The sequence below is a fragment of the Capra hircus genome, chromosome 19 (assembly GCF_001704415.2).
Source record: "Capra hircus breed San Clemente chromosome 19, ASM170441v1, whole genome shotgun sequence".
Taxonomy (NCBI): domain Eukaryota; kingdom Metazoa; phylum Chordata; class Mammalia; order Artiodactyla; family Bovidae; genus Capra; species Capra hircus.
In genome coordinates this window covers 19,307,710-19,329,526 of record NC_030826.1, presented here as the reverse complement: position 1 = coordinate 19,329,526, position 21,817 = coordinate 19,307,710, and the positions used below count along the sequence as shown (strand labels likewise).

The 21,817-nt window shown below is 49.6% G+C and overlaps 1 protein-coding gene across 4 annotated transcripts in view; it reads left to right on the top strand.

Moving 5' to 3' along the window:
* Positions 4,147 to 21,817, top strand: part of LYRM9 (LYR motif containing 9) — a 59,344-nt gene continuing 41,673 nt past the window's right edge. The window contains exons 1-6 of one of the 4 annotated variants that reach the window (XM_018064290.1): positions 4,191 to 4,220; positions 6,648 to 6,759; positions 13,602 to 13,755; positions 14,603 to 14,745; positions 16,223 to 16,315; positions 17,152 to 19,384. In XM_018064290.1, the coding sequence (XP_017919779.1) occupies positions 14,620 to 14,745; positions 16,223 to 16,315; positions 17,152 to 17,163 (231 nt within the window). In that variant the 5' untranslated portion in view covers positions 4,191 to 4,220; positions 6,648 to 6,759; positions 13,602 to 13,755; positions 14,603 to 14,619 and the 3' untranslated portion in view covers positions 17,164 to 19,384. Of the gene's footprint in view, positions 4,221 to 6,647; positions 6,760 to 13,601; positions 13,756 to 14,602; positions 14,746 to 16,222; positions 16,316 to 17,151; positions 19,385 to 21,817 lie in introns of those variants that run through there. The other 3 variants (XM_018064291.1, XR_001919680.1, XM_018064289.1) reach the window with 3 other exon arrangements.

Below are 21,817 nucleotides of genomic sequence, written 5' to 3'. Positions count from 1 at the left end.
CTGAAGTGGAAGGTAACTAACCATAGTCTCTGTGTGTAAGTTGCTCAATTCGTGTCTGACTCTGTGACTCCATGGACTGTAGCCTGTCAGGCCCCTCTATCCATGGAATTCTCCAGGCAAGAATGCTGGAGTGGGTAGCCATTCCCTTCTCCAGGGGATCTTCCTAACCCAAGGATCAAACCCAGGTCTCCTACCTTATATGCAGATTTTTCACTGTCTGAGCCGCTAAGGAAGCCCTGCTAAAGCTAACCCTATTTGATTGATCAGAATGCCTTACTTCTGGGCCAGAATGATAATGGTTTCCCTGAACTGATGATGCCCTTTTGTTCAGGGCTACTTCACTTAACTTTATCAGGCTTTGGGGGAGGAAAAGATAACTTCCTTTAAGTTTTTCTCATTCTCCACTTCCTTCCTTTTTTTTTTTTTTTAACCTTCTCTTCTCTCTCCCACCTTCCTCTCTACAGTTTGTCTATCTTCCTCGAAATTAGACTTTTAAATAAAGTGGATCATTTCATACAGTCTCCACTTCTATTAACCATGGCATTTATTTCTTCTTTGTGGCCAGCTTAATGCTCTGCAGATGTAGTCAATGGAAACAGGATTACACTTTGTGAACAAGGTGATTTTAAAGCGGATCGTGAGTAAAATGCCATCAACGTGATCCTTTGTGAATATCTCCATATACACACCCTGCAGGCACTTACACTTTTTATGGGGAAAATTCCATTCCAAAACTGATTAATACAAAAAATGGCATGCCCGTGTGTGTGCATGTTATTTATAATCTGAAATCATGAGACATTGATCATATTTTCAAATAGAAAAAATAAAGACTCCGTATTCAGAGATGACACGTACCTGACCATCAGCGTGGTCTCACGTGTGGCCACTGTAGATGCATGACGACAGAACACACTGAGAATATAGAGTGATTTATACTGGCCAGCAAGTTTAGATTTACAGAGCTGCAGAGAGAAACACAAGACAGAGAGAGGTCCAGAAAGGCTAAAACCCAGGTGGTAAATTACTCTCCTAGTGTAAACAGTCCGGAGAAGGCAATGGCACCCCACTCCAGGACTCTTGCCTGGAAAATCCATGGACAGAGGAGCCTGGTGGGCTGCAGTCCCTGGGGTCGCTAAGAGTCGGACACGACTGAGCAACTTCACTTTCACTTTTCACTTTCATGCACTGGAGAAGGAAATGGCAACCCACTCCAGTGTTCTTGCCTGGAGAATCCCAGGGACGGGGAAGCCTGGTGGGCTGCCGTCTATGGGGTCGCACAGTCGGACACGACTGAAGCGACTTGCAGCAGCAGTGTAAACAGTCACAGTTGTACCCTTCTTCCTCTTTTACTCTTTTTATGTGTTTTAAATCCTTGCTCATCCCTTTGTGCAACCCAGCAATTAAAGAAAAAAGACACCAGTCCTCTGAGATTTCACATAACCTTTTATACCCAATATATTCGTTGTCTTTAACAAAATCTTTAGTAGTCAGCGAGGGTTGTTTTGCAACACCCTGGGGTGGAGATCTGTCCCCAGGGATTTCCATTTTCACCCTGGTGTCCTCTTTTGGCACATTTACCCATCACCCCAGGCCCCTCACCCTGTGTTTTGGCAGGATTTGAGACATGCAAATGGCAAACTGGTAAACAGCGACTTTGCATATTTTGAATAGAAGAGAACCTCGTAGTACTACTCTTTCTGTTCACAGGGAAATCTGAGATAATGGGAAAGGAGAACAAGGGCAGACCAAGGGTCTTGAGTGTTTTCTTCAAAGGGTTTATTATGCTTATTAAATCTATTGTACAGTGATGAATGAATTTGAATTATTTACATGGTCAGCTTTTGAAACAATAACCTGATTTAATCAGAGGATGCAAATGTATCATGTCTCTTTGAAATCTAAAAACAGGTTTAAACTAGAAGAAGCTTCAGGACTTGTAACGTCTCCCACAAATATGGTTACAAACCTGCAGTTGTCAGGTTAAATGACATATTGTCAGAGGTCAAGAGAATAGAATGATGTATTTCTTAAGAAAGTCGATAAATGCCCCTGGGAGAACATGTCCCCTGAACCGCCAATTCTTAGGTAACAAAGTTCTTAAGTAAAAAGACTTTCAATTCTGTTTGTCTCTAAATATCACTCACGCACCGTCTGACATGAGGGTGTTCATCTGCTAAAATGTCAGTGTAAAGGAAGATGACATGGTAAGAATGGTTGGATTTTCATTAGATTGTGTGCCTGGTATAATTTTAGTGACTGTTTGGACTGTAAGAATTCTTCAGTTTTACTACTGAAGTTGTAAGAACCTAAAGGTTGCTGTCCCGTTAAAAGCATTATAATCCAATTAGTTCAAAATCTAGGTTTCCATCACAATTTGGAAAACACTGGACATTATTATCCAAGCCTACTCTACTTTGGATTTTTTTTTTTTTTTTCCTGGATGCTTATAAGGAAATTTTTGTGAAAGGTTAAAATTGTTTGTAAAGACAGAAGAGGCACCAATGATTCTGAAGGTGGAGTCTTTCTGAGGTAAAGTGAACAGCTTGCATCTTGAATATTTTATAAGATCTAGGTATTAGAACAATGTTTGTGATGCAGGAACACAGCGACCTAGGAACAAAAGGGAGATAGGGCCAAAGAACAGACTGTAATGTTTCATCAAAATATTAGGCGACCTTAAGACCGAAAACAGGTATGGATGGATGGTGATCCTGCAGATTGTTCCTAATAAAAGCTTTAAAAGCTTCATGATGTATCAATTGGACCCACACTGATATGCCCTTGACTCTGTGTATGTAAATAAAGGACTGATTTATGAGGGTATAATTGTATCTTTGAGATATATTTGGTCCAGGTCTACATATTGAAAATAAGTTGAAAGACTGAGGTCATTATCTGAATATTTCAGGGGAGCAACCCCCACCTGATTTGGAGGGAGGCTAGTATATTAGGTGAAGAGAAATCAAAAAGCAAAGAAAGGAGAGATGGAGGGAGGGAGGAAAACAAGGAAGGGAAGGAGGAAGGAAGGAGACTCTAAAGGTAATTAGGAAAAGAGAAACAACTTTAAAACAACACTTCTGTTAAGAAATATCTCCTACTTTTCTCATCCTAAAAGAAGAAAAAGAGATTCCCAGGTGCCATCAGGGAGCAATGTTTCCCTTCAAAAAGAAACTAAAGAAAGAAGGAGAAAGAAAAAGAAAAAAGTTAAAATAAAAAGCTGTCTTGTTAAATCAGCTACCCATGGAGTCTGTCTGTGTAAGGAAATCAGCCTTTTCATTACAAATAGGTTTAAAAAGCCCTGGAGAAGGGAGATGTGAGCAGAAGCAATATTACCCACTAACAACCTAACTCCCTTTTCGGCATCAGCTGAGAGATCAGCAGCATCATTGAACAGCGGGTTTGTCTTAAGATAAAGACTCATCTTTATTTCCTTCAGGATATAAAACTTGTATTTAAATCAATTCAGAGAAGCACTTTAGCTCTAAACATTAGAGAGCAGGGAGAGCCTATTTAATAAAACAGCATTATTTCATTTTCAAAGAAAGATACTGGCAGTCGCTATGAGTTTAAATTCTGTATTCTTTTCCTCAATTATAATTATAGATGGGTCTGAAAGGAAGCATGACTATTACTGTCATATTTATTCTTTTGACAGGTGTTATGGGACTGTAATTTGATGAAATGACTCAATACACAGCTTCCCATCCAAATATAATTCCGTCATCAACACGAGTGGCTTAGGAAAAGTCCTCCTGCAAGCCTTTTCGCAGACCTTGAACACCCATATTTTAGCAGCAATTCATATTCAGGAAAATGGGGGGAGCCCTGTCTCTGAGCTGGCAAAAGCCAAAAGGAAGAGTGGGTGTTTCAAGAAGGCTGTTGCTCAGGCAACTCGGTCATGCCCAACTCTTTGAGACCCCATGGACGGTAGCCCGCCAGGCTCCTCTGTCCGTGGGCTTTCCCAGGCAAGAATCCTGGAGTGGGTTCCTATTTCCTTCTCCGAGAAGAAGGCTGTTAGTTGGACAGTTTTTCTTTTTTCACAGGGTGGGCTCGGATCAGGGAAAAGGGCACCCAATACAGTTCCCCCAGGAACAGACGCGCGGCCGGAAGAGGGCGCTCGGCGCACAGCCGCCTGGCGGGGGCGGTGCTTCGGCGGCGGGGGCGCAGGCGCACTCGTGGCCGCCGCGTGCGAGGCGGCTGTTCCCCAGCGGAGGCGGGTGAGCCGCTCGGCGCCGGCGGAGGGCGGGAGCGTGGGCGGGCGCGCGGGGACCGGAGACAGCTGGGGCGGCAGGGATGGACTGCAGTGGGAGGCCTCGGGGCGTCCTCGACCTGGCGCGGCCTGTGGAAGACTCAGCGCCGCTCTCTCGACCTTCTGGCCTCCAGAGGGCCGTGACTGCCGGAGTGCGGCGCCCTGTACACGCCGCAGGCCTCGCGGCAGGCGCAGGCTGAGGACCGGGGGTCGGGGGAGAAGGCCCCAGACTTCGGGGAGGGGCCCTGGGGGCGCCACGAGGAGCCCAGGGGTCTGCGGGCGCCGGGCCTCCTGGTGAAATGTACCTGTCCGGCCTCGGTTGCCAATTTTTCAAAGCAGTCATGGCCCCTGCGCGGCCCCCGTGCTCGCAGCACCCCGTGAGCGCGCTGACCTGGAGTCACCTTTATCTACTCTTCTGCCTAACGGATCGAGTCCGTGGCCGGAACTCCTGAGCCCTTAGGACTTAATCTTTCCTTTTGTTTGTTTTCATACGGCATACAGTTCACCCCCTTAAAGCGCACAGCTCAGGGTCTTTTTAGTTTAGTCGCAAGACACAGGCCTCTCTCCCTGCCTTCACCCAGCCGCACTCTCCTTGTCCCTTAGATTTAATGTCCCTTTCTCAAGAAACCTTCTCTGACCCTTGGCTGGGTGAGGGACCCCGTGTGCCAGTCTCTCAGGACCTGAATTCCACTTTGTGGTGTGTGTGTGCGTGCTTAGTCGTGCCCCACTCTTATGGACTGTAGCCCAGCAGGCAGCTCTGTCCATGGAATTCTCCAGGCAAGAGTACTGGAGTGGGTTGCCACTTCCTTCTCCAGGCGGGTCTTCCCAACGCGGAGACCTAAGTCGCATCTGCAGCTCTGGCAGGGGAGTTCTTGACCACTGTGCATGCTCGGTTGCTTCATTCAGCGCGTCCGGTTCTTTGTGACCCTATGGACTGTATCCTGCCAGGCTCCTCTGTCCATGGGATTCTTCAGGCAAGAATAGTGGAGTGGGTTGCCATGCTCTCCTCCAGGGGATCTTCCCAATCCAGGGATCGAACCTGGATGTCCTGCATTACGGGTAGATTCTCTACTGTCTGAGCCACTGGGGGAAGCCTGCACCATCTGTAGTATTTAGCTAATACTTGGGTTTCTTTTTTTTTTTTTTTTATCCTCTGTTAATGTGTAAATTTCTTGGGGTGAAGGGTCACCTTGATTGTTTCTGTAACTCCAGCATCTAGCACTTTATGGGTGCTTGATGACTGTTTCAGCACACGCACGTGCCTTCTGTGTGTCACACACTGTGCTAAGGATACAGCCATGAACAAAATTAACTCCCTGCTCTTGTGGAGCTTACATTCCAGAGGGGGAATGAATACAAAGAGAAATAATTAAATATATACAGTGGTGAAAAATGCTGTGAAGCAAAGTAGGCAGGACTGTAGTGTGGTCAGAGAAGGTCTCAAGTGAGACTTGGATACACAGGTGGGTGAGCCACGTGGGTGCCCTGAAGCGTGGTTAGGTGTGTGAAGGCCAGCAAGGAGGCCAGAAGGAGGAGGAGCAGGAGAGGAAAATGGCAAACTAGGAGCCTTTGGCTCAAGGGCCCTTGGAGACAAGCCCTGGTGTGTGTAGAAGGAGCTTGAGTTGAGAAGAGAGAGGCCCAGCTGTGGCTCTTACCAGGTTCTTCTGTGTGACCTTGAGCCTCAGTTTAAGTAGCCCCTTTGAAATACCCAGCCCAGTATCTGACACCTGGTGGCCGTGCCAGTTCCCTTCTTTGACCCTCGAATAGACTGTGGTGGCCTGTGTGGGCAAAGCTGTTGGCACAAAGCAGTCTAAATATCACTAGATTCAGCTCAGGTTGCTGGTTGCTCTGCTCTGCAGCCAGCGTGTTTACCTTTTGGATGGTGTTTCTGGTTTGCTTTTGGGGGATGACCTCCCCAGGTTCACCTCTAACAGGTGAAGGCCCAGGGTGGTTTGGGCCTACAAATGCGATGTTTGAGATCCTATGAGACAGCACACGTGATAGAGCTGTGGATTCAGAGCCCGAGGACCTGAGTTTGAGACCCGGCTCTGCCACCTGCTGGCTTCCTGTCTTCAGGACAGTCCCCTCCTCCTGCCTTTAGTTCCTCTCTGGTAAGTGAGACGCCGTTAGTATTCATTTATTGAGATTTTGTTATGTTCCCGGGCAGTGTTGACTCTGGAGGGGTAACTAATACAGTAGAGTCTCTGTCCCCTAGAAGCTCACAGACATCTAGGATCACAGGTAGCCGGGTACAGTAGGGAAGGGTAAGACGTCCAAGTACCCAACTGTGCCAGACCCTGCCCTAGGCACCGTACTGACGTGAGTTTGTGTGATCTTTGCAAACACCCCCACCCCCACCCCCCAGGCCCTGTGAAATACATATTCCATTGTCCAGGTACAGAGGAGGAGGCAGAAGGCCAGAGAAGATGAGTTTCATAAGAGAAGATGGAAACAGACTTCATCCAACCAGACTTGGATAAAAAACATTCCACAGAGGCTGGTGCAGGGTATGTTTTTTGTAGGATGTGTCTGTGGGCGGCACTGTGGGGGCCCGACTGGAAGGAGAGAGTCCGATTAGGAGGCATTGTTACAAAGCTGGGAACAGAAGTAGTATCTAGGGAGGCTGCAAGGCTCAAGGGTGGGACATGGGGCTGGAGCCTTGACCATGTGAAGAGAGACTGGAGGAACAAGGGTTGTTCCGTTTCTAACTTAAGAGAACGTGCATGCAAGCTGGAGCCCTGGAGTTGGGGGGAGCAGAACCATTCTGTTCCTGTATTGAGACTTTCCTCATCCCGAAGAATAATTGCATATTTAAACAATGGGCTGTTCAGGCTTAATTTAGTTTGTATCAGTGCTCATTGGGGCAGAATTTCTGATTATTTTCTGTAGTTCCATTCTTTCATTTTTAATGTATGACTTTTCCCCCCATTTATTTTTAGGTGTCTTTTTGTCAGGGCACAGGTTAGGGAAAGAGAGAGTGGGGTTAAATGGAGCCAAAGCTCTATTTCTCAGCATCTCTGATGGTGATATCGTGCAGCTCCCAGGAAATTCCCTTTGTGACTTTGTTTTCATTCTTTTTCTTTATTCTGTCTCATTCTCCTGTATTCTGTCATCCTCTTTTGAAGAGTCCATAAACTTCAGAGTTTCCTAGGAGCTTTTTTGTTTGTTTTGCTTTGGTATTTCTCTGGTTACTCCTTTGGTTGTGTAAGTGACATTAGTCTTGGGACTTGTGTTTTCATCTGTATGCAGGGGGAAGCCATAGATGAGGTTCTTGGGTTTCTGAAAAGCATGGAACAAGGGTTTATGGAGAAGGTTGGAAAACAGGAACTGGACATAGTATAGTCAGGTGCTTCCATGGATGCTATGACCTGGTTTTGACAAGCCCTGGGGAGAGTTCTCGTTGGGGTCCTTAGCACGGATCTGGACATTTGTGAGTGTCTCAGATATGGACATAGGTGGTGTTAGGAGCAGGTAAGGGCATGGACTTTGGAATAAAATAGGCCTAGGTTTGATTCCTCACCTGACCGTGTACTAGCTGTGTGGCCTCTGGCAAGTTGCTTACCTCTAGAGTTCCAGTCCTTGTCTGTAAAATGGGGCTAATGATACCCAGTCCATTAGACCATTCTGAGGATACATGAGATAACACATGAAGAGCTCTCAGCACCTCCCTGGCACATGTTAATCACTCCCTGAGTGGTAGGTGGTAAGACGCCGTCAGCTGTGCAGAGGCTCGGGGTAGGAGAGCCAGGTAACCCATCAGGTGCTCACCTCTGTGCTCCTAGGGCTGAGTCCAGAGTCACACACTGGCTAGATGCTCCGAATGGCCTTGCAGGAGTGGCTGACAGAGCTTGCTGAAGTTACTGTCTCTTTGTGCCCCATTTGTGCCTCGTATGTGATTGTTTCTGTGCTTTTGTTGTGGTGAATTGAATTGAATAACAGACAGGATCTGGTACCCCAGAGATTATGGCAGATTGTGACTCCGGACTGAATTAATAAAATACAAGACGGGGAAACAAAAGTTCCTTTGAGTCAAATGCCAGGGCCATATGAGGGCTGGAGCAGAGAAGGCAGTCTGGGTTGCATTCCTTGCATTCCCAGGTAGAGGAGCTGGGAATTGCCCCATGAGCTCCAGTGCCCACGGAGCTGGTCAGAACACAAGCAAACTGTGGTTTTTCCCTCTGGAGTATGTTTAAGAGTGAGATGGATAATGAGGGGGTGTGTCCAGAGAGGGGAGGGTCGGTGAGATGGGGGTTACAGCACTTTCAGCATGCTTATCTCGGAAACTATAAGGCTGGGGTTCTGGGATGACTGACCTTGAATACTGACAGTCTGGACTTGGCAGTAGGTTAGGGAGACTTTAGCTCCAAAAGGCAGAGCTCAGAACAGTGAGTAAAATTTTCCAGAGCAGATCTTAGCTCCGAAGTGAAAGGACTTCAGTGCACTGCTGAGAGGGAAGGAGGTGAGGGAGAAAAACTGGGTGACTCCCCACCAGTAAGAAGAGATTTTTTGCCACCTGGTGTGCGGAGGTCGCTTTTAGGGCTTTGGCATCCTGGTTTTGAAGGGTGACCTACTTTGCACTATTTCTATTCATTCAAGTTAACACCTTTTCCCGTGAGCCTGCTACTTCGGGTGTTTCTGTAAGTTTCTAATTCATTAAAGGCTGCAGGATGAGTAACCAGAGCTCACTTCTGATTTGGGAAAAAGCTAAATAAATTTCACCTGATCTGCAGTTTGATTTAAAAGGAAAAAAGGTCTATTTTTTTCTTCCCCTCTGATGTATGGAGAGCTTACTGAGTCGATGAAACCCACAAACGTCTCTTGATCTCAGTTTGCACCAAAGGCTTCCTTTAGCGGGCCATTCCTATTGTGGACATGTGTGCTCTGCCGTGTCCAACTCTTGGTGACCTCACGGACTGTGGCCCACCAGGCTCCTCTTATCTGTGGAATTTTTCAGACAAGAAGACTGGAGTGGGTTGCCGTTTCGTCCTCTAGGGGATCTTCCCAGTCCAGGGACTGAACCTGCATCTCTCGTGTCTCCTGTATCGGCAGGCAGGTTCTTTCAGATAGAAGCGCGAAAAGGGCATCTTGACTTACTGTTTTTCCTTTTGCTGCTCCTCCAGGGTCAGAGCAGGGCCCGGGAGAGGGAGGTCATATCCGTGTGCTGCTGCCGTAAACCAGGCACGTGTGTCTCTTACTCCTCACATCAGCCTTGCCGTGGTGTGGGGCCCGCATGCTTCCCGGTTCTACTCAGTCAGGACTCGGGGGCAGAGAAGTGGCCTAACTGTTGTTGGAGAGAGGGAGGATTCAATCTTGACACCCCTCTGTTGAGTGGCCACTGCATGCCAGGCACTGTGGGAGGGACAGAGGAGGCAGAGCTGGGAAGAGTGGGGAGTGTGGGGATTTGGTTGCAGATGGGGTGGAGATTGGGGGTTGATTGGGGAACGTCTTCAATACCCCACTCCGCCACAAACACACACATACTCGAGACCTTGGGTTGGTTCTGTGGATGCCATGTAAGGATATCAAGCGACGGGCTCAAAGATGAGAGAGTTTTGTTTTCAGAGGCTCAGTCTGGCTGAGCATAGGGAGGGATTGGAAGAGGCAATGGTTGACAAGGGTGTTGGGTTAATCCAGGCCTAAGGAGTCCTTGGAAAAGGAAAGGCCCCCTTTTCTCCAAGAACTTAGGGAGGTTGGGGCACTAGAGCTGGAGCCAGAGCCCACAACCCAGCTCCACTACTCACTGGTTGTGTGTTCGTGGGCACATCAGCCCACTTTTCAGCCTCAGTTTCCACATCTGCAAAGTGGGATAATAATGCTTTTCATCAAAGGGTTGTAAAATAACCTGCACTGTGCTTAGCGTCTTGGTTGGCTCTCAGGTGAAGACAGATTTTTGTGGTGGAGGGGAGTTGAGGATACTCTGGTCTGAGGGCCTCTCTAGACTCAGTGAAATAGGAGGTGTCGGTGACCTGCAAGAGTTCCTGTGGATGAGCTGGAAGCTGGAAGAAGCCTGGAGTATCTGGGTGGGAAAGTAGGGTGTTTCTGCCAGAGGTGATGCCCAGAAGTACTGAGGCATGGAGGAGGATCATGCAGAAGGCAGTGGTCCTCACTTTATAGTGGGCAGGAGAACAGGACTGTCTGTTAACCTTTGGACCGAGAAGGCAGGGAGGAGGCTGAGTTGTTTTCTCAAGCTTGGGGAGTGCTTGGATTTTGAGGTCATTCAGTTAGCAAGCACTGATGGAGGAATCCACTGGGCGCCCAGGGCTGTCCTGGGCACCGAGGCGGAGGGTCTGACACAGGCCTTGCCCTCGTGGGGTTTGATTGGGCAGGGAGATGGACAAGAAAGCAGAGGATGATTCCTACATGTACAGCAGGCTGTGGGCAAACAGATAAGGAGGTGGAAATTATTGAAAGAGTGTTAGAAGCTCAGAGATCAAGGGAAATCCCTGGAGGACTGGGTAAGGATCTAGACATTTCTGGAAGGCCAGGCAACAAGATCTTCCAGAAAAGTTCAAAGCAGGAAGAGGCTAATTCAGTCTCACATAGGGGTGCATGACAGAGAAGGCAATGGCACCCCACTCCAGTACTCTTGCCTGGAAAATCCCGCGGACAGAGGAGCCTGGTAGGCTGCAGTCCATGGGGTCACGAAGAGTCAGACATGACTGAGCGACTTCCCTTTCACTTTTCACTTTCATGCATTGGAGAAGGAAATGGCAACCCACTCCGGTGTTCTTGCCTGGAGAATCCCAGGAACGGGGGAGCCTGGTGGGCTGCCATCTGTGGGGTCACACAGAGTCGGACACGACTGAAGTGACTCAGCAGCAGCAGCAGGGGTGCATGAGCTCATTATCTGGCTCTTTGTAACTCTCCGCGAGAACCTGTTTCCGAGGTGGCAGATACCCGTGACCTGTGCCCAGGCGGCCTGTGCTCCGTGTGCCCAGTTGCTCAGTCCTGTCCGGCTCTGTGACAGGGTGTCTGGAGTGTGTCATCAGAGCTCAAGTTTGCCTGGACTCAGTAGTGAGTAGTGGGTGATGCGTTGAGGTGTGGTGGGAAGGGGCCAGATCGAGAGGGGGTCTTGGAGGAAGGCAGTATGGAATTTATTCTATAGACCAGTGCTTTTCCAAGGTTCACTACTGCTTTCATGACTCTTGGCATACCCAGATTTCAACTGCATTCTCGCTTGCTTGATACACTTGAAAAAATCACTTTTCAGCCCGTTCATTTTTTAAACTGTTTTACGCTGTGATACCTATGAGATTATGGAATTTTTTTCTCATTACACATGAAAATAAATATCAAAGCATGGCGATAAAAAGATGCTGGTCCACATACTGCTTAAAGTATTTTCATCTTTGTCCCATGTTTTGGGAAAAGTTGTCATGAGTGATGGGGCTGGAGTGGACATCAGGGCTTTAAGCAGGAGCGTGACTTGCTGTGATGTGTGTTTTGGAAAGATTCACCCTGGCTGTTGATTGCAGAATAAATTGGCAGACAGTAGATTGCTGGGAACTCTTGCAGGTGTCTGCCTGAGCTGTGATAAGAGTCTGAGCCAAGCGTATGCAGCGGAAATAGGAGGGGACAGATTTGAGGGGGTGTCCAGAGGTAGAATTTGTTAGGATTCAGAGACCAGTGCTGGGCTTCCCTGGTGGCTCAGTAGTAAAGAATCTTCCTGCAATGCAGGAAACCTGGGTTCAATCCCTAGGTCAAGAAGATCCCCTGGAGAAGGGGATGGCTCCCCACTTCAGTATTCTGCCCGGAGAATTCCATGGACAGGGCAGCCTGGCTGGCTACAGTCCATGGGGTCACGAAGAGTTGGACACGACTAAGCGACTAACATGCATACGCACTAGAGACCAGTGGCGTGGGGATTGAGGAGAAGGCGGGCTGTCTCTGTGATGGCTTTGGGAAGTCAGAGGTGTCTCTGATGAGGCAGGGAGCCAAGGTAGGGGCTAAGGTCAAATTCAAAGAGCAGGATGTGAGAAGTAAGCCTTCCTAGCTGCAGGGTTTGACTACAGGTTTAGCAATGGTGATATGAAGTTCCTTGTGCCTTAAATAATAGCAAACCCATGCTTTAAATTAAATTAAAGCATTTTAAACTCTTCTGGGTGGACCCACACAGGCATTCTCTGCTTGTTATTACTGAGAATGACTAAGTATTATAATTGAGCTGAAAATAATCTCCCGCCCATACTTGCTGGGTTGGTTTCTAAGTATTGAGTTTTTAAGTAATGTAACAAAGTTGCATTCTCTCCAAGTGTTAATTTTAAAAACTGCAGATGGTAACCATCTGTTACACGACTAGCATTTTACAATGTTTGATTAGCACTTTATATAGTTTGGGGAAGCCTGCCCAGGGAGTCTGCCCTGCCCATCAGGTTGGGGATTTCGGGTATGTTTTCTGTGGGTGGCCCTTGAAAGTCTTTGTCCCCACCATATGTGGTTCCCCTCTCTGCTGTGCTGAAGTGTGGCTAGTGGACTGGCAGGTTGTGCCCTGCCCTGTTCGCACTCTTCCTTAGAGCTGGAGCCATCGGAGCTCACTGGGGACGCAGAATGTGGGAGGGCTGGATCTCTCCATCAGTCAGGACTCTCTTGGTTGCCAGTGGCAAAACAGCGAACTCAAATCTAGGGGTGGGACTATCTTCAGGGGCATGGTGTTTGGGCTCAGGTGACTTCTTCAGACTTGGTGTCACTCAGGGTCTCAGCTCTGCCATCTGCCATGTGGCTTCAGCCTCAGGCTTCAAGAGGAGGCACGATGGCTTCTCAGCATCAAGTCTAAGTGGAGCCGTTTCATTCACCCCTGCAGAGGCAGTGAGATCTGCTCTGATTGGACCAGCTTGTCACGTGCCCATCTGTGAGCCAGTCCCAGCGACCATGTAGATGAAGGGCTCTGAATGGTCAGGCCTGGAGTGGAGCCCCATCCAGACCTTGGGGGCAGAGACCTGGAAGGGTGGATCCCCAGTGGCTTGTCCCAGGGTGTTACCAGGTGGGAGGATGGGTGGTGGGGGCCAGCAGCCACTAGCCCACCCCAGTGTGAGAGTGAGAGGCCAAAATACAAGGAGCACTTGGGAAATTTAGCTGTGGAGATAGACAGACATTGTTACCAGGGAGATAATATGCTGGAAATGGAATGAAAGAGCTTCTGAAACTAGCTCCTTAGTAAGTTTCCTCTCCTAGTTTAGCTCTTCCTTAGTTTCCTCTCCTAGTTTAGCTCCTTAGTAAGTTTCCTTTCCTAGTTTAAGATAGATTAGATTTAGTATTCTAGTTCTTTATTTTTTAGAGGGGATGCAGGTTGTGTGTCTTCTTTTTATGTTACTTTTAAACCAAGGCCAACCACTTAATCTTGGTCTTTTAGCTCCTCCATTTGGAACACAGTGAGCCTCTCTCTAAGAGGGGAAATCTGTGCAGAGGAGATAACAGGAGATAACAGATTCTGTTCAGTCCAGTTCAACAAACGGCATGAAGTGAAGTGTTGGGGCCCGGGCCAGGCTCTGGAGGCCTGGCAGCAGGTGAGTCCCCGGCAATGTGGGAAGTGCTATAACAGCTTCAGAAACAGGGCACTGCAGCCCTCCTCCCCCCGCCCCTACACACACCAAGCAAGGGACAGTCACGAAGGGCTTCCTGGAGGAAGTGATACTGAGCTGGCCCTGGAAGGACAAGCGTGGGTTCCAGGTGGAGGAGATGGGGAAGGGAGCTCCAGGCTAAGGGGGCCGTGTGTGCATAGGCATAAGAGGTGACCTACTTGCTGGCTCAGGGGATCTGGGAGAAGATCCTTGCATCTGACAGTGGGGTGAGCCCAGCACACTGGTTCCAGAGCTCATCCTGGTGTCAGTGTGGCGGCGGCTGGGGAGTGACAGGCTACAGGCAGGGACATCAGGCAAGATGCTGTGGTCAAGGTCCAGGCAGGATCCTGTGCGCATCTTGTTAAATTGCAGGCCTGGTTGTTTTGGGGTGAGATTGTGTTTCTAATTAGCTGCTGGTGATGTCAGTGCTGCCGGACCACACTTTGAATAGTGAGGCTCAGACTTCTGGACATCTTCTCCACTCTCCGCTCCCTCCACCTGAAGTCAGCTGGTTTCTCCATGATTGCGATGTAGGGTCTTCTCACTTCTTGTCAGTCTCCAGAAGAAAGACCACAGGATGCAGCCGTGCCTCCCACCTTCGTCCCTGTGGGCCTGCTCGGGGATGAGCCTTCTGCAGGGCTGGTGCCCAGCCTGAGCTCGGGGGCTCGGTTCTGTGGGGATCTGGCCTCCATCCACACTGGGTCAAATACGCCTGCTTCCCAGAGTGCTGGGAGCTGGGGGCCAGGGCAAAGTATTGGTTGGATGTCTAGAAGTGATGCTGTGTGTTTTTCAGGGACTGCGGTCTGGCGGATGGCGCCACTACCGGGGGCAGAGCTGGTCCAGACGCCGCTGCAGCTCTACCGATACCTGCTGCGCTGTTGCCGGCAGCTGCCCACCAAGGGCATCCAGGAGCATTACAAGCATGCCGTCAGGCAGGTGCGAGCAGGGTACACTGGGCGTGGGGTGGGGGTGGGGGGTCCTGTGATAGGGGGCGCGTCACAGCGTTGGGGGCCAGCGGCAGCAGCAGGGCTGGTCTTTCAGGTGGTGATGGTGTGGGGTGGTGGCATTTGAGTAAGAGCTACCAGAAGGCAGTGCTGGGCGGCCCAGCTGCTCTCTGGTTTCTGCTTAGGAAACGGAATGCGTCATCTGGGCACGCCAGCTCTGTGCCAAGGCTGAATAAGCCAGCTGAAGGGGCAGCGAAAACTGAGTGCGAGGCACAACATCAGTTTGACAGGAGTGATCCCAGATTGGATCCCGGACCAGAAACAAAGATGATAAAGATGATGACTGGGAAATTCATGAAGCTTAAATATGGACTGTAGATTAGATAATAGTATTATGTCAGTGTTTCTGATTTTGATTGCTGTGGTCAAGTAAGAGAATGCCCGTGTTGACACATCTGAAGTATTCAAGGATGAAGGGCATGATACCTGAAACTTTTAAATGCTTTCTCAGATTTTTATACAAACGCGTATAGAGAATGAGAAAGCCAGCGTGGCAAAATATTAGCAGTTGGTGTTTCCAGTAGGGAATTCTTTCGTATTATTCTTATGGCTTTTCTGTAGGTTAGAAATTGTTTCCAAATAAAAAGTTAAAAACTAAAATGTAAAAGTGGAAAGTAAAAAAGTAGCAACAGAGAGCTGTTGGAAATATGGAGAAGGAGCAATTAACTATCTGCCGGAATCAGAGAGGACTTAACTGCAGGTGAGCATTTGCGTTGCTCCTAAAGATAAGTAGGAGGGCATGTAGGGTCGAGAGTGGCAGGTCAGAGGAAGTGACCAGTTCCTTTGAAGGGCTGCGACTGCCACACCAGTGAACCTGAGTCTCATGTTGGTGCTCAAAGGTGAACATCTGGCCAAAGCAAACAGCAGACACACATTGTGCCACTTTGGGCCTGGCTGGATTTTCCAAAGCCCCCGTCCCCACTCCCCTTCCTTCCCTACTCCCCTTCCTTCCCTGCCTGGCTTTCCAGCAGGGGCCCAGAGAAACTCTGTTCTTCCCTGGGGAGAAGGCATGCGGCGAGCTCAGCCCGCTGACAGCAGGCTTCCTGGGAGCAGCAGAGAGATGGAAGCGTCCGTTAGGCCCTTGCTGCCTCATAACCTTTGGACCTAGCTTGATTCGGGGGTAACTCGGGGCTAGTCTTCCCTTTCACGGCTGCCCTGCTGGTAGGAGCACAGGCTGTGTAGTCAGACAGTCCTGGATTCAGATGCTGCTGCTGTTGCCTAGTGTTGCCTAGTTAGGGTTTTGGAGCCTGTTTGCTCACCTCAGGGCGGGATCGTAATAACTGTGCGTGGAGGGGTAAGAGCAATGCCAAATACCCTGTGCCCGCCGCATGCCTGGCCCTCGACTGCAGCTCTGAAGCTGCCAGTCCTGGTTTTTGCCAAGTCATTGTGTCTTATACTTAAACCCCCAGAGTTTCCGGGTTCATTCGGATGAGGACAACCCTGAGAGGATCCAGCAGATTATTAAGAGAGCCATAGAAGATGCCGACTGGATCCTGAACAAAGTAAGCCCTTGGCTCCTGTTTCCACCTGCAAGTTGGGAGTTGAGGGCTATAATCTCCGTGACCACTAGGGGTCGCCCCAGCCCCACAGTTGAGACTGATGAGTGTTTGTTTCCCCGCCTGCCCCCGCAACTCCCATTGCAGTTTCTGCAAAGGGGTGCACATCCTCAATCCCTAAAGGCAAACTTCTGCCTAACATTGCTGAATAAGCTAAGATGGGGCTACAGGAAGACGGAAGAGAGGAGTCTCTGGGCAACAATAGTACCAAAGCCGACAGCCGCCTTGAGAGGAAAGCTGGGTGGGTGAGGCCGGGTTACTGAGGAAACATTCAAGTATCTGTTTTGGTGGAGGCAGGAAGGGAGTCAGAATATAGACAGGTTTGCTGGGCCTCACACTTTGGTGTTAGAGCAGCCTGAGAGCTGGAGCATACCCCACCTTCCGGTCCTTCTGAGTCAGATCCTCCAGCTGTGGGCTCTAGGATTCGTTTTTCAAATTCAGGGATCAGACCAGATGGTTTCTGAATGTTGTCTTCTAGAACCTGAGATGCTTTTTTTGCCCTCTGAATAAGACTCAGCTTGAAGAGAAGGCCGGACCCACCACAGTTTTCAGTTCCAGTGTTCCGGTGTCATTCTTGTCCCGTCTCCCCAACTCCATCAGCTTCCTTTTCCACTGGTACCAGCTAGAGACTTGACCGTCTGCTGCCCGCTGACAGGGTCCTACCATCTCCATGAAGCCCCTGCAGGGCTGAGGCCTAGTGACCACAGTTCTCAGGATTTCCTGGGTCCTCCCTTCCCTGCCGGGTTCCCTCACCCACTCCTAATGATCTCTCTGTCTTACAGTATAAAAACTGAGACTCCAGGGCGTGAAGAGTGCAGCTGCCTTGGAGACACTGACATGGAGAGCCCTCGCTTCACCCAGCCCTAGCAGCAGCAGCAGCCGTGCTGGGATATCCACCGGCCTGGTTGGCCGGGAGCAGGAAGTCAGCGATAGGAGAAGCTGTCGTTTGCTCAGACTGCGCTTCCTGCCACATTTGTGTCCCCAGCGTCCTTCACATTTGCTTTTCCAGCTGGTGATGAGGTGAGCTTTGGGGAGAAGGTGTTTTCTCATTTTGCTCTGAAAGTGATTCATTACTCTGGACGTCGTCGTTTGAGAGGCGGAGCTGGCGTCCCCTCACACAGCAGCCTGTGCAGAGGACAGGGCCTGGGCTTTACAGTCAGGCTGATCTGGGTTTGGAGCTCAGCTCACTGGCTTTTCAAGGGTGTTGGCTGCAAGTCCATTTCTTCCTTCGTTAGGATTAGATGAAATCAAAGAGCCTGACACAGGACATGGTATGCGGTGGGGCGGGTGAATGTCCTTCCGAGGAGGCCGGCCTCTGGCGCTGTCGCGGTGCTCCCGTGTCTCTCTGGCTCGCTCCACATCAGCTCTTAGTTCTCTGTGCATCTGCTGTCCCTGCTTGTCACCCCAGGCCCCGAGCCCTCACAGTTGCACTGTGCCCGGGCATCCGCCCAGCAGCTGCTCTTCCTGACACCGACCCTCCCAGCCCAGAGAGACAGAAACCCTGGTCCTTATCTTCGTGGGATCTGTTGTGTCTCAGAGTGCCGAAACAAAAAATGCCAGGGCAGCTGCAGTAGACGCCGATGGGTTCAGGCTGCGTGTGACCAGCCCTTGCCTACTTCGGCTCCATCTTAGAAGGCGAGGGAGGAGGAGCAAGCAAGCAGTCGTGAGGGTCGTCGTGAGCCTGAAGTCCGTGGAGAAGGCAGACCTGGGTCGTGTCCCAGCTCCACACAAAGTGCTCTCGGGTAACTCATCTCGCCTCCTTCAGTCCTGGTTTCCCATCTATCCAGGCAGTAATGACCGTACCTACCTCACGGGGCAGCAGTGAGGAGTCATAAGCCCTAATGTATACCAAGTGCTTCACCCAGGACCTGGCCTGGGGAGCCAAGGAGACGGGAGCTCCTTTTCAAGAGATTGAGCCCTTTTCAAGAGATTGACTAAGTTGGGTCTGTGAATGTACCAAACCCTCTACATTTAAGAGGGGAAGGACAGCAGCAGGGTGAGAGGGAGGAAGCGGGGAGGGCAAGCAGGGAACGTTGGGGTGACCGGCTGGAGCGGGTGGAGCAGCGAGAAGATGCAAGGAGAGACCACACCAGTGGTGAGTGTCCCCCGAGGACTCCCAGCCAGAGGATGAGCTTGCAATCACGTGACTTACAGTGACTCAGATACGCCCATGTGCATTCAGCTGATCAGCAGATCATGAAGTAAATACGTCAGAGCTCTGGTGTATGTTCCCTACTGTGTGCTGTCGTGTTTGATGTTGAGGGTTAGAGGCAGGCAGACAGAAAGCTGCCAGGAGGGATCATTCTTTCATGTTTCAACTCATTAATTGAAATGTCCAGTCCTAGGTAAAGATAACATTTCAGAACTTACGTGAAGGTTGAGGCATCTCTCTTCCAGGTGGGATCTGCCCCCGTGGGAAACCTGCTGTCAGAGGAGGGGACCGCGGGCGGGCCGCCTTTGGTAGCTTGGGGTGGGGGAGTGGCAGGGGGCGCCTGGCAGACAGGCAGTTTCACCAAAGGCTCGGAATAGCACCGCTTGCTCAGGAAGTCCCACGCTGTTCTGTGTGGGTGAGGCGGCGTGGCCTGAAGAGATGGTGTGCAGCCATCTCTTCGTGTCCTTGTCTCCTGTCTGAGGGTGAAGCCCTTGCGGGCAGGGACCGTGCGCTGGCCAGCTGTGTGCCTGCTGCCCCAGTGGCGAGCTTTGAGCATTTGCCGATGGCAGGATGATAAGCCCGGCAGACTGATGTGCTGCTTCTGTTGGAGTGTCTATTGCTGTCTAATAATGGGGGATGCTGGGAGGTGGTGATTATTTCCTGGCCAACCACTGACATATGTGTGTGTGTTCTTATCACTGATGCTCCAATAAAGTCTCATTACTACTATGGAAGCAGTTTTGACTTCGAGAATTTCCTGAAAGGATTTTGGGGATTCCTTGGACTGCACATGGAGTCCATGGACTGCACTTGAAGCTCACTGTCTCTGTGTGTAATCTGAATAAAGCAGAATACTAAGAGGATTTTTACCTCCTTTCTTGATACCATGGCTTTGTTACTTTGCCTAAGATTGTATATATTTTTTTTAAAGAACCAGTGTCATCTGATTGCTTTGCATTCAGCGTTTAACATGAAGAAAATCTTGGAAGACATGATGTGAGGGGAAGCAGAAAACACCTTCGTCATGCTTAAGCTCAGTCTTCGTAGAGGAAAGAATGTTTTTTTCAGGTGAACAAGTGAGGCAAGAAAAGCATGCCAGATAGGAGGAGACGTTTGAGCAAGGACAGGTTCGGGTTCTGAGGAGGGTGAGGAATCTAATTGCAAGGGACAAGGGTACCGGATAACAGCATCGACAGGGCAGGAGGGAGGTCAGCAGTGGGGGTAAGAAAACCCACGTTTGTTTGGGAATGGGAACAGGTGAGACTGGTGATTAAAGAGGCCTGCTTTGGTCCAGTGGCTGAAGTGAACAGGCATAGTGGCCTCAGGCTCAGCCAACCTCAAGGTTATGAGCCCTAGTCAGTTTCAGAGGTCTAATGAAGCTCCTCTTCTGCATTCATTGTTCAAAGCTGAACGAGAACAGCGTACCTCCCCAGATGTCAGTGAGAAGGGATCCACTCTCTCCACAGATGCTGTGTCTCCATGGTATTGACAGCCATTGATAGCAGTTAGGAGGTAGAAATAGATTCTGATGGTTTGGAGAACCCGGACCTTGATGGCGCTAGTGGTAAAGACCCTGCCTGCCAATGCAGGAGACGTAAGAGATGTGGGTTCTGTCCCTAGGTTGGGAAGATCTCCTGGAGGAGGGCATGGCAACCCACTCCAGTATTGTTGCCTGGAGGGTCCCAGTGGACAGGGAAGCCTGGTGGCCTATAGTCCATAGGGTCTCAAAGAGTTGGGCACAGCTGAAATGACTGAGCACGACCTTGAATGAAGCTCAGTGCCTTCTCAAGGGCATGCCCCTCCTTTGGGACCCACTGCTATCCATGTAGACCCCTAGACTCAGACTGGGTATTTATGGAATTAAAGGCCTCACTACTTTACCAGTGAGTTCCAGAGGCAAGGATCATGACTTCAATGCATGCAACAAATGTCTGTGAAGCTGCTACACTGTGCAAGGCACTGTGCTAGATGTTGGTGAAAGCGAAAGTTGCTCAGTTGTCCAACTCTGAGCAAACCCCAACCCCCAACCATGGGGTCTGCGACCCCATGGACTGTAGCCTGACAGGCTCCTCTGTCCATGGAATTCTCCAGGCCAGAATACTGGAGTGGTAGCTGTTCCCTTCTCCAGGGGATCTCCCCAACCCAGGGATCCAACCCAGATCTCCCGCATTGCAAGCGGATTCTTTACCATCTGAGTCACCAGAGAAGCTATAATTTCCTTGCTGAGTGTTGGTGGGTACCTTTGTTTAGGGCCTTAATCTGGATACCAATCACATTTTCTTACTTACTTAATTCATTGGTTCAACAAACATTAAGCACCTTTTATATATCAAAAATTCCATCTGTAATTCCGTCAGGGTTGGGTTCAGTTCAGTTCAGTCGCTGTCATGTCCGACTATTTGCGACCCCGTGAACTGCAACACGCCCGGCCTCCCTGTCCATCACCAACTCCCAGAGTTCACACAAACTCTTGTGCAAAGAGTCGGTGATGCCATCCAGCCATCTCATCCTCTGTTGTCCCCTTCTCCTCCTGCCCCCAATCCCTCCCAGCATCAGGGTCTTTTCCAGTGAGTCTACTCTTCGCATGAGGTGGCCAAAGTATTGGAGTTTCAGCCTCAGCATCAGTTCTTCCAGTGAACACCCAGGACTGATCTCCTTTAGGATGGACTGGTTGGATCTCCTTGCAGTCCAAGGGACTCTCAAGAGTCTTCTCCAGCATCACAGTTCAAAGGCATCAATTCTTCAGCACTCAGCTTTTTTCACAGTCCAACTCTCACATCCATACATGACTGCTGGAAAAACCATAGCCTTGACTAGATGGAACTTTGTTGGCAAAGTAACGTCTCTGCTTTTAAATATGCTGTCTAGATTGGTCATAACTTTCCTTCCAAGGAGTAAGCGTCTTTTAATTTCATGGCTGCAATCACCATCTGCAGTAATTTTGGAGCCCCCCAAAATAAAGTCTGACACTGTTTCCCCATCTATTTCCCATGAAGTGATGGGACCAGATGCCATGATCTTAGTTTTCTGAATGTTAAGCTTTAAGCCAACTTTTTCACCCTGCTCTTTCACTTTCAGCGAGGCTTTTTAGTTCCTCTTCACTTTCTGCCATAAGGGTGGTGTCATCTACATATCTGAGGTTATTGATATTTCTCCCAGCAATCTTGATTCCAGCTTGTGCTTCTTCCAGCCCAGCATTTCTCATGATGTACTCTGCATAGAAGTTAAATAAGCAGGGTGACAATGTACAGCCTTGACGTACTCCTTTTCCTATTTGGAACCAGTCTGTTGTTCCA